This window comes from Nylanderia fulva, unplaced genomic scaffold, assembly GCF_048542155.1.
Source record: "Nylanderia fulva isolate GAGA-0341 unplaced genomic scaffold, ASM4854215v1 Scaffold9, whole genome shotgun sequence".
In the NCBI taxonomy this organism is placed as follows: domain Eukaryota; kingdom Metazoa; phylum Arthropoda; class Insecta; order Hymenoptera; family Formicidae; genus Nylanderia; species Nylanderia fulva.
Genome location: NW_028191026.1, coordinates 4369981 through 4381520, shown reverse-complemented (window position 1 = coordinate 4381520; position 11540 = coordinate 4369981). Strand labels below are relative to the sequence as shown.

General features: G+C 29.5%; 3 protein-coding genes across 3 annotated transcripts; all 3 read left to right on the top strand.

Moving 5' to 3' along the window:
• Nucleotides 1–307: 307 nt before the first annotated feature.
• LOC114929924 (vesicle-fusing ATPase 1) lies at nt 308–8052 on the top strand. The gene is made up of 10 exons (XM_029301640.2): nt 308–635; nt 883–971; nt 1260–1484; nt 2357–2984; nt 3282–3506; nt 3780–4079; nt 4331–4621; nt 4792–4976; nt 5060–5218; nt 5420–8052. The coding sequence occupies exons 1-10, from the start codon at nt 522–524 to the stop codon at nt 5535–5537; spliced, it is 2334 nt and encodes a 777-aa protein (XP_029157473.1). The 5' UTR covers nt 308–521; the 3' UTR covers nt 5538–8052.
• A 407-nt stretch (nt 8053–8459) lies between these two features.
• On the top strand, nt 8460–9679 carry LOC114929884 (uncharacterized). Its single transcript, XM_029301589.2, has 3 exons — nt 8460–8816; nt 9189–9367; nt 9527–9679. Exons 1-3 carry the CDS (start codon nt 8669–8671, stop codon nt 9677–9679), a joined length of 480 nt encoding a protein of 159 aa, XP_029157422.1. The 5' UTR covers nt 8460–8668.
• An 11-nt stretch (nt 9680–9690) lies between these two features.
• Sptr (Sepiapterin reductase) lies at nt 9691–11513 on the top strand. Its single transcript, XM_029301588.2, has 3 exons — nt 9691–9925; nt 10018–10325; nt 10430–11513. The coding sequence occupies exons 1-3, from the start codon at nt 9691–9693 to the stop codon at nt 10670–10672; spliced, it is 786 nt and encodes a 261-aa protein (XP_029157421.1). The 3' UTR covers nt 10673–11513.
• The last annotated feature ends 27 nt before the right edge of the window (nt 11514–11540 follow it).

Sequence of the window (11540 nt, the reverse complement as noted above, 5' to 3'; positions counted from 1 at the left end):
ATAAGATACCACTCTTGGAAATCAGGACGGAAGGCTTGAGGGTAGATCTCGCGAAATTTTTAAAATAATAGACTTGAGGCTCACAATTAATTAAATAATTAATAATTAATTACCGGATCAACAGTGTCTTATATATTTGCACATTTTGATGTTTGAATTGCGCGCGCAATCAATTATTCGAAACGTCATGGATGTTATTACATCATGGTTAGCGTGACGTCATCGCGCAAATGCAACGCATGACAGAAACACGCTTTGAATATATATATCTCATATATGTATGTATGTATACACACACACATACAATTTACTTTATTGACAGTTGCGAGATCATGATCATGCATGTGTCTTGCAGCGAAAAGAGCGAATTCGGGACGCTGAAATTGCGATTTTCCGTATAAAAAAATATATGCATGTGATTTTTTCTAATATGGCAAGGACGAATAATTTTCAGGAAGAAATTTATTAGAAGCGCAATACGCCTTGTACGTGGACGAGACCACTCTTCCCTCGTCTCGCGCATGACCGTGGCTAGCCTCACCACATCAATATCGGAGGTGCAGGAGGCAGAAGACTCAATTACATCGGTGCATGATTGTGATCTGTTGAATTTTGACGAAGAAATATTCATGATGGTGAGTACAAGCGCGAGGACGAATTCTTAACTTCGTATCGAAGATGTTTTGTTCGTCGCAAACATGCTCGTGAATTTTTGTACGACGAGAGAGAGAGAGAGAAAATGTTTTCTTGACGGTCTCTCGATCAGCCCTCTGTTTCTTCTGTTCCTTCCCTCATATGAAAATCTCATCAATACTCCCTTTCTCATATTAAACTTTTTCGCATAAAACTCTCTTAGAAGACTGAATTTTGTTCCCCTTTCAGCGGATGAAAGCAGTGAGATGTCCTACAGATGAGCTCAGTCTCTCCAACTGTGCAATTATTAATCCTGATGATTTTCCTGATGATGTCAGGTGAGAATTTATTTGTGATTTTAATTGACCTGTCAAAGTCTAATAGAATTCAACATCATGTATTTACATTGGTTTAATTCATATCTCTTAATGTATATTTATATTACATCATCTATTTATATATTTTACATTTAATAATATATATATATAAATAATTTAATTTAACAATCAATAATAATTTAAAATATTAACAATTTTATTCTTATTCTAAATTATTCAAATTTATATGAGAACCTATTGTTGGTATTCTCTCTCTTTATTGATTTACATTTATTTTATTTATTGCAGGCATATTGAAGTAACTACAGCACCAAATTATCATTTTGTGTTTACTGTGAGACCGCATCATGAGGTACCACGTTGTACAGTTGGCTTTAGTTTGCCTCAACGAAAATGGGCAACATTGTCTCTCAATCAAGAGATTGAGGTTCGACCATATCATTTTGACCCTACTTCTAACACTGAATGTTTGTGCAACATTGTATTGGAAGCTGACTTCTTGGCGAAAAAAACGTATGCTTATTAAATGGCTTACATTACAATATATATTAGGAATTTTTACAATAGAAAAATTTGTGATAAAATTCTTATATTACTATACACATACATACATATATGTGTGTGTGTGTATCCATATATATATATATATATATATATATATGTATATATGTATATGGGTTTAAATAGCTGAAAGTCATGAATAAATCTGCTATTAGAGGGCATTTTTTTCAAATATGTTAAAGACTCTTTTTTTGGTCATATTAATATTGTAATTATATATATATACAGTGATAGGTAAGATACATTTAAAATATATCTCAATACAGATACAGATACACAAAGTAAAATGTATATAGATACAGATACTAAATGTATATAGACTCAGATACTTTAAAAGTATCTCAGATATATAGCAGATACTTTTAAATTTATATTTTATCATAATAATGGTAATATGTACAAAATGTACTGAATAATTCTTTTATCTTTATTAATATTTTTGTTCATATTATGACTTTATTCCTCAGTCTTAACACGTGAAAAATGCCTCAAAGATATCATCACTCAAACTATTTGACCATGGTATTAAAATTTGACCAATGCTTAATAATCGCTTAACCGGTGTTGATGACGATATGTTAATAACTTGTAGTCTTGATCTTTTAAAAATTTAAAGAATTGGGCTATTAAAAAAAATTGTGACAATATATCTGCAAATGTATCTGAAAAAAGCAAGATACCATGTTTTGTATCTAGATACAGATATAGATACTTCAATTCGAATATATCTCAGATACAGACTCAGATACACAAAATGTATCTAGATACTGTATCTAGATACTGTATCTAGATACTACCCAGCACTGCTATATATATTCTTTCAGGGTCACATTGGAGCCATATAATACAGATGAAATGGCTAAGGAGTTTCTGCTACAGTTTTCAGGCCAGGCATTCACCGTGGGTCAGCAGCTGGCATTTCAGTTTAAAGATAAGAAATTGCTTGGTTTAGTTGTCAAAACTATGGAAGCTGCTGATTTATCGGCCATCAGTTCAGGCCAAAGCACAGTGCCCAAAAAGACCAAGATGGGTCGCTGCTTAGGTGATACCATAATACAATTTGAGAAAGCAGAAAACTCAAGTCTAAACCTCGTCGGACAAGCTAAAGGAAGAGCTGTTCGCCAGACTATTATTAATCCAGATTGGGACTTTCAGAAAATGGGTATTGGTGGTTTGGATAAGGAATTTAGTGCCATTTTCAGAAGAGCATTTGCATCTCGCGTTTTTCCAACGGAGATTGTCACTCAATTGGGTTGCAAGCATGTAAAAGGAATTTTGCTATATGGACCACCTGGTACAGGAAAAACATTAATGGCTCGGCAAATAGGTACAATGTTAAATGCAAGAGAGCCAAAGATTGTAAATGGCCCACAAATTTTGGATAAATATGTTGGAGAAAGTGAAGCTAACATCAGAAGATTGTTTGCTGATGCAGAAGATGAAGAAAAGAGGGTAAATAATAAAAAAATCTACATGAACATATTTAATTAGAATATTTAAACTAATATGAATCTTTAAAGGATTATTATATTTGTGGGATAAAATACTTATTGTTAATTGGCTGTGGAAGATCTAAATAAAAATTAAACTAGTTTTATTGCTGACAGAGAATTTTACAGAAAGTGTATTTTATTACAAATATCAATGTTTAAAGATATACTTAGAGATTTAAATTTCCTCGCTTTCTTTCTAAAAAATCAAACTAATCTTTGCTACATATTTTATTTAAAAAATTTTATATATTTTTAGCTTGGACCAAATAGTGGACTTCACATAATCATATTTGATGAGATAGATGCTATCTGTAAATCCCGAGGTAGTGTTGCTGGAAATACAGGAGTTCATGACACAGTAGTTAATCAGCTGCTCGCAAAGATTGATGGTGTTGAACAGTTAAATAATATTCTCGTTATTGGTATGACCAATAGAAGAGACATGATCGACGAAGCTTTGTTACGACCTGGCAGATTGGAGGTGAAACTAGGTTTCTTAATAATAAATTGTTAAACTGAATATATATTGAGAATTTAATTAGAAATTTTCATTATTAAAATTTGAAAGAAATATACGTCATACGAATGGAATATTTTATTCGATTTGTTTATAAAACGATGAGAAATATTTTAAGTGAATTTATTTTCGTATTCTAGCTTATTCTTAATTCGTTTGTTCACATAATTATTTTAATATAATAATATTCACTGTTATTTTGCACTCTAAATAAATCTCGATTTTCTATACTTAAAGCTGCAAATGGAGATTAGCTTGCCAGATGAACATGGACGACACCAGATCCTTAATATTCATACAGCTCGAATGAGAGATTATAAAAAGATAGCGCCTGATGTAGATTTGAAAGAATTGGCGACTCAAACTAAGAATTTTAGCGGTGCAGAATTAGAGGGTCTAGTCAGAGCTGCACAGAGTACTGCTATGAATCGGTTAATAAAAGCTTCCAGCAAAGTAGAGGTTGATCCATCCGCGATGGAGAAGCTTATGGTTTCTAGAGGCGACTTTTTCCATGCACTTGAGCATGATGTTAAACCGGTAAGTCATATGCAAAGATATTCAATTCTATATTTTAATTTGTACTTTATATTCAATTTTGTAGTTTCCACTGGTTAAATACAGTTTCTATAATTGATAAATATTTTAATATTATTTTTTTTAAAATAAAAAAAATGAAACTTGCTTTTATTTTACGCGTGATTATTGTATTAATCAATTTGAAAGATAATTAAATATCTCTAAGTATTTCTATATAATAATCACTAAGGATATGTTTATGTATCTTTTAGGCATTCGGTACAAGCCAGGAAATATTGAGTCAATTATTAATACGTGGAATTATCAATTGGGGAAGACCAGTGGCTGAAATCCGTGCCGATGGCAGTTTATGCATTCAACAAGCTCGAGCGACTGAGGGATCTGGTCTTGTGTCTGTTCTCTTGGAAGGACCACCTAATAGCGGAAAAACAGCGCTTGCCGCACAAATTGCCAAGGATTCAGACTTTCCATTCGTTAAAGTTTGTACACCCGATGACATGGTCGGTTTTGTTGAATCCGCAAAATGTCTTTCTATACGGAAGGTAATGTACAACTTACATTATTTACAAATATTTCAAATTCTTCTTACGGTCAATATTCAAAATTCTTCTTTTATTATATATAGTAAAATAAATTATTAAATTATTATTAATATAAAATATGTATAAAATTTAGAACAATCTCTTATCATTTACGCATTTATACATTTTAGGTATTCGATGATGCATATCGTTCGCAGCTCAGCTGTATTTTAGTTGATAATATAGAACGTCTGCTAGATTACGGCCCAATTGGACCAAGATACTCTAATCTGACATTGCAAGCACTTTTGGTGCTGTTAAAGAAGCCGCCGCCACCTGGCCGTAAACTATTAATTCTATGCACTTCTAGTCGCAGGTAGAATAAGGATTTTTTTCTACATTCAAACAAAAAAAATTACTTAACACGTTATTTTCTGGACAATATATTTTTTCTTGCAGACAAGTTTTAGATGATCTCGAGATACTCTCGGCATTTAATACCGTTCTTCATGTGCCTAATTTGTCAACCCCTGATCATTTGTTAAATGTATTGGAAGAAGTTGATCTTTTTTCAAAACACGAAATGGCTTCCTTACATGCAAAGCTTCAAGGAAAACGGTAAATATTATCATTATACATTTCAATAACTTTATCGAAACATATGTGGTATTAACTAATATATATATATTTATTTATATACTAATATATATATTTATTTATTTCTAATATATATATATATATGTTAGAAATAAATATATTTGATCAAATACCTCATCATAAAGTTGCAAAATTAATTTAATATTCATTTTTTTATTTTAGGGTATTCATCGGTATTAAGAAATTGCTCTGCCTGATAGATATGGCACGTCAAGTAGAACCAAATTACAGAGTTCCGAAATTCTTATCAAAATTAGAAGAAGAAGGCGGCCTAGAATAAGAAGTGTTATTTCATTTTGGAATGCGATAACTTTAGAAGCATAGAAAAAATGCAGGCGCTTTATTGAGCGCTGATTTGTTTTAAGTTTAGCGCACTCGGGCTGAAGCGACATTATCCCAAACAAATGTATCCTTAAATTGTAGTAATTTATGTAGAAATAATTTAGTGAAAGAAATGTTTATATATACGCAAAGACACATCTAGATTCTCTGTGTCACAATAAGTTCGCATAATAGAAGGTAGAAAATAAATGATGCCAGCTTGCATTGTGATGTGTATCTGAAAACGTATTCATATTTTGAAATACAAATGCATAAATGATATTTAAACAGTCATTATTACAGTTCTAGAAATTATTATTGCAGTAATTTACATATAGTATTTTCAGTGTCTAATAACTGTTTACTGTAATCTCAATTTATATAACTTTATTTTTACTAATTCTATAAAATTTACAAAGGGATAAGTTGCTTTATTTTATACCTTTACACGGACTTGACGGGAATTAATTTGCAAGCTTGGAAGTATAAGAATTTACCAAGTTGAACGAATATTTGATTGATGCATAATAATGTACAATTGTATAGTTACTATGTGAAAATATGTAAAAAGGATGGAAATATTCGAAATAACATATACAGTACCCGATTTTAAAATATAAGGATGGTCTATTTTTAATGTCAGGTGCATTTCTTCTTTATGATTTACAATTAGTATAAATTTTCAATACATAATTAAATCAGTAAGAAATCTAAATCAGAGAAATTGTACAAGTACTTTTATACATATATATATTATATGTGTGTACATATGTATAAAAGCTACCATAAAGACAGTTGTTTATTACCAATATTCAAGGTTTAGAAAATGATTTCTTTAACTTTATAATCTTAATTATATCATTGAGAGAAAGATTTCTATAACCAACCAATTAGCGCAAGATATAGAATTGCGATAAAAGCAGCTATAAGTAAATAGCTAAATGCATTCCTATAGTGCGTATATTATATATATAATATATATAAATATATTTATTCCAGCACAGAGATATTTTTCAGAAACAGAACAATATCTTGAATGTACACTGATTGTGATTCTAGAACAGTGCTTCCCACTCAGAGTATTGTGACAAATTTGCAACTTTGTTAGAGCATTGTTAGAGAAATAAGAAAATTACTTATATTATACGAGAGTATATTTATTAAAGCAATAGTTTATTAATGCAATAATTATTGACACTCTTAATATATTAAATATATGTATAATTAATGTAGTTTATTTCATATATATTAAGCAAGTATATGCATATAACTGTACTTAAAGTATTTAACAAATATTTTTTATTTTTGTTATGTTTTTTTATATATATAATTTCAATATATAGATAAAAAATTAGAAATTTTAATTTTTATAAAATATTCCTAAAGTTTTATGTTTTGTTATATTATAAAAGTTTATTTATTAAATTAAGTAATTTTTTTTCAAATTGTATATACATATACATATAAAACAATAAATATTTTGTTTCGTTTCAAATAATACTAGAAAATAAAGTAAAAAAAAAAATATTAATCTGTGAGAAAATAAAACTTATAAAAGCAAGATTTCTCCTAGAGGAATTATATTAGTATTTTCAATTTTTTTACATGTTAATAATATATCGTATATATGTTAATAAGAGAGTTATATATTTTTAAAAATGTTGGGAAATACTGTTCTAGTTTGCAGTTGAGAAATAATTGTTTATAAGAGTGTGACAGCTTGACTTTTGTCCATAAAAAGATGAATAGAGATGTTGGTATTTCACTTTTAATTATTGAATATAGCAATAAACGTGACTATATATATACAAAGAAATATACTGTTATATTCTCATATGTTGTACATTGTTGAGTGCATTTGTACAAGTGCACATGTATATTATGCGTAATAGATGATGGTGCACATGTTAATTAAATATTTGTCACATCTCATAGAAATTGATTATAATAGAATATTTATAAGGAGAGCTGAGAATTAGTCAATATCTATCATTAATCTCTGCTAATCTTCAGCATGTACCAACAAGAGCATTCCAAATATTGCTTAAGATATATTTATTCTATTTTATCAGCCAATTACAATAATAAACCAAAAAGTGTATTATGTTAATTTATTATATTATTTTTATTTTTAATACTGGAATTAAAATAAATCAATAGTTATATAATTTATTATTAAATATATAAGTATATTGCGCTCTGATTGTGTGTGAATTATGTGAATAAAGTAATATATCAGTTTATTTATTTTTTGTATACATTATAGCTTGAGAAATGTATCAAGCTAATTATATACGTTATATATGTGTATTGAGAAAAAGAAATCGTATATATTGCGAATGTCGTTGTGAAAAAAATGTCGCTTGTGCAAAAATATTTCTTCTTTACTGTAATATAATCTACTACTTGTCTGTATTCATCAATGTGATCTGTTATCAATGCAAGACAGAAATAAAAAGAAATTCACCTACAAATGTGTGTGTAACAATCTTTTCTCTTTACATTTGCATACAGAAATCTTTTTGTAAGGTATTATGGAAATAAAAAAAATATATATCTTAATTTCATAAGGATGTGCATGTGGCATTAAAAGTCTTTTACCATTAAAAGATATAAAAATTATTACCATAGTTTTTATATATCTTTAATATATTTAGCTAATATAATTTCTTCAAATTTTTGTATGCTGCAATAACTCCTGAAAAATAATTTATTTAATTTAAAAATACAAATTATAAGCAGTTTCACATGTAATTTGTTTAATTTGTCAGAAAATATGCATATTCTATCTTTGTTTTCACTTTAATAATATAGAAATTGATTAAATATCCATTGTAAATTTACAACACTGGAACAGCATTGTTCGTTCACTCTTGGTATCAATAAGTCCATGTTTTTATTAGTGTTTATTAGTCCCGTTGCGTCAGGTTGCGTAAATACAGGCAAAGTAACGATCAGTAAGTTTTCATCGTCAAATTATTCGTTGCATATCGATTGGTACGGCTTGCCAGAGGCAGGAAAAAGGAGAGTGCATACGTAAATTTGTCAAGGATACAGTGAGAAACGTATAAAAACAAGGCGCGGCCTAAAATGAAGACTGACACTAATGATCCTTGGTGTGGATCAGCTGTTCAACCGTCTGTTAACGACGACACGCCAAACGATCGTTTCGAGGACTCTTTCCTGGACAAGGATCATCAACGATTGTCCGACTCTGAGCAGTATCTTCAGAAATTATGTAAGACACATCCTTCGTCTCAAATGACGCATAAAATAGGCGTGGTTCATGTTCCAAAAATCTTTCCTTTCTCGCAATTTCTCGTTCCTCATCTCTATCGAAATCTTGAAAAATATATGATTATCTTATTTTGAAACAACATAGAAAGAAATTTGTAGTCACTATAATTTTTTTTAAATTTCGCGCAATCTGGAAAAAAGAAATAAGATAAGAGAAATAAGATAAGAGAAGAAAGAAAAGACAGATAAATTTTTTAGTAGAATAACGTCAGAGATAAGCGAGACAATTTGTCCAAAGAAAACTATATATAGCATTTATTCACGATTGATTTTTATGATTTTCAACGCTTTTTCTGATAAATAAATATAACAGATTCTAGATTGAAAGTTCTTCAAGGAGGTACAACAAAAAAGGACCTTGTAACATCGTTGTCAGTAGCAAAAGAGGATTGTATTGCACGCTTAATCACTTCTGGAAATAATCCGCAGTCTGAGGAAGAAGCTGAGTTGGCATCGAATCCTCTGATAAGACATATAGCCCCACATTTGCAGGCGAGTAAATTTGAATAATAAATTAAATAATTTCCTATTAAATTCTTTCTAAAAAATAAGTTGTAAAATTATTTCACTAAGAGAATTTTATCTTTGAATTTACATTTTATCATCTTATACTAATAACAACTAATAACTGTTTATATTTTTCATGTACAGGCTTTAACAGCCAGCGAGTTAATTCATCTGTTGAAGGCAGACGTGTTACAAGCAACCACGGAAGCTGAGCAACAACAAGATATCACGGAAGAATCACAAGCAAATCAACCATCAATAGAGTTTACTAAGTCAAAAGATAATTATAACTTGTAATATAAGACACCATGTCGATTGAAGCACTATCTGGAAAGGTTTTCCTGGTGCTAACTGGTGCTTCTCGTGGTATTGGTCGTCAAATCGCAATAACATTCGGATCGCTATTACAAGAAGGCTCGCATATGGTTTTGTTAGCAAGGAATCTGAGTGGTCTACAAGAAACTGCGAAAAATATACCTTCTAAAGTGACAGTTCATACTGTCAGTATAGATCTTGGTGAAGGGACGAAATCCGATTTTGAAAGTGAGTACCTTTTTTTTGCTTTAAGATCAATTATATTAATACATGTGCTGAGAAGACAATTTTGTAAATATTTTGTTTCTTTGCTATTCTAGGGACTATACTGGAATGTCTAAAGGAAACCACTCGCGATGCATTTGACCGAGTGGTCGTAGTGCATAATGTAGGCACGATTGGTGATGTTTCAAAATTTCTAAATGAGATGTTGGATGTAGATGAATGGAAACAGTTTTACACCTTAAATTTTTTCCTGCCTGCTGTTTTAAACGCAGTGATTATGAATTTGTTTGACAATAGCACTAAAAAACTGGTCATAAATATTACATCTTTATATGCAATTCAAGCCAATGCTGCCTGTGGTTCTTATTGCTCAGTAAAAGCAGCACGAGAAATGTATTTTAAGGTATGTATGACGTATTGTATTAATGCATTTCTCTCATACACGAGAATGCAACAGCTCTGTCATTCTCTAACGAATTATTAATATGCTTTTTTAACTACTTACAGGTCTTTGCTTTGGAAAATCCTGATGTTAACGTCTTAAGTTATTCGCCAGGACCTGTCAAAACAGATATGTTTCACTACGTTGTTGAAGCAATTGCCAATCCTGACACTAAAAAAACATTGAAACACTTGCATGAAACCAACACTGTATTGACTACAGAACAGACAGTTAATCGTCTTGTGGAAGTATTAAAAAAACATAAGTATAAGGCTGGCGATCATGTGGACTATTTCGACGACATTTAAAGCAGCAGCGATGGTAATAATATCTTAATATTAAAAAAATATATATACAGAAGAAATAATTTTAAAAAGTCGTTAAGTTTCTTTCTTAATTAAAACATTTTTCTGTTTTTAAATGTGTTAACTTTTATGTAATACTATAAAAATATATATTATTAATTTATAAGTTTTCTTTAACTAAATAATAAAAATAAATATTTGTATAATAAATTCAATAATGAAAATCCATAAAGAAATTGTATTTTTTTAAATTATAGATCACGAAATCACATTCTTATTAAAATAGAAAGATTGTTTCTATTATATATAAATTATGTATTTTTATAAATAATTGCATTAATATGCAGGAAAATAGAATATATAGAGAATATGATATAAACATTCTAAATCTATCTATATATATATATGTATGTATACATATAAAGTCCTAAATCTTAAATACTTAATATTATAACCATGTATAATCGATTAAATGAGGTTAGGTTAGGTTCAACATGGAAAAGGAAGAGGAAAAGGAAGTTTATATGATTATATCTTCTTTTTCTTTTGTGGCAAGAAATAGCACAAGCTTAATTATGTATATAATATATAGTATTGAAGAAGAAATACTCAAAGTGGGTGGTGGGTAAATGGCACAATTATGCAATCATGTGATCTACATTATCAGCTAATTAATACTTCGTGTATCTTGAAATGAATAATTTCGCATGTTTGATTTTATTTGATATTATTTATCAATGAATTTTTTAAATCATATCTTCCATTTTATTTTGGGATAAAAAATATGTTGTGAATATATATCAATATTATAAAATTGTAACATTAAAACTAATTTTATATTACATCTAATTGTGTACTTATGCAAATTGCA

Excerpts from the sequence above, each read along its gene's own strand:
- LOC114929924 (XM_029301640.2), top strand. The coding sequence starts at position 522 with ATGACCGTGGCTAGCCTCACCACATCAATATCGGAGGTGCAGGAGGCA. Across the intron at positions 1,485-2,356 it reads GACTTCTTGGCGAAAAAAAC|GGTCACATTGGAGCCATATA; the intron begins GTATGCTTATTA and ends ATATTCTTTCAG. Across the intron at positions 5,219-5,419 it reads GCAAAGCTTCAAGGAAAACG|GGTATTCATCGGTATTAAGA; the intron begins GTAAATATTATC and ends TTTTTATTTTAG.
- LOC114929884 (XM_029301589.2), top strand. The coding sequence starts at position 8,669 with ATGAAGACTGACACTAATGATCCTTGGTGTGGATCAGCTGTTCAACCG. Across the intron at positions 8,817-9,188 it reads GCAGTATCTTCAGAAATTAT|ATTCTAGATTGAAAGTTCTT; the intron begins GTAAGACACATC and ends TAAATATAACAG. Across the intron at positions 9,368-9,526 it reads ATATAGCCCCACATTTGCAG|GCTTTAACAGCCAGCGAGTT; the intron begins GCGAGTAAATTT and ends TTTCATGTACAG.
- Sptr (XM_029301588.2), top strand. The coding sequence starts at position 9,691 with ATGTCGATTGAAGCACTATCTGGAAAGGTTTTCCTGGTGCTAACTGGT. Across the intron at positions 9,926-10,017 it reads GACGAAATCCGATTTTGAAA|GGACTATACTGGAATGTCTA; the intron begins GTGAGTACCTTT and ends TTGCTATTCTAG. Across the intron at positions 10,326-10,429 it reads CACGAGAAATGTATTTTAAG|GTCTTTGCTTTGGAAAATCC; the intron begins GTATGTATGACG and ends AACTACTTACAG.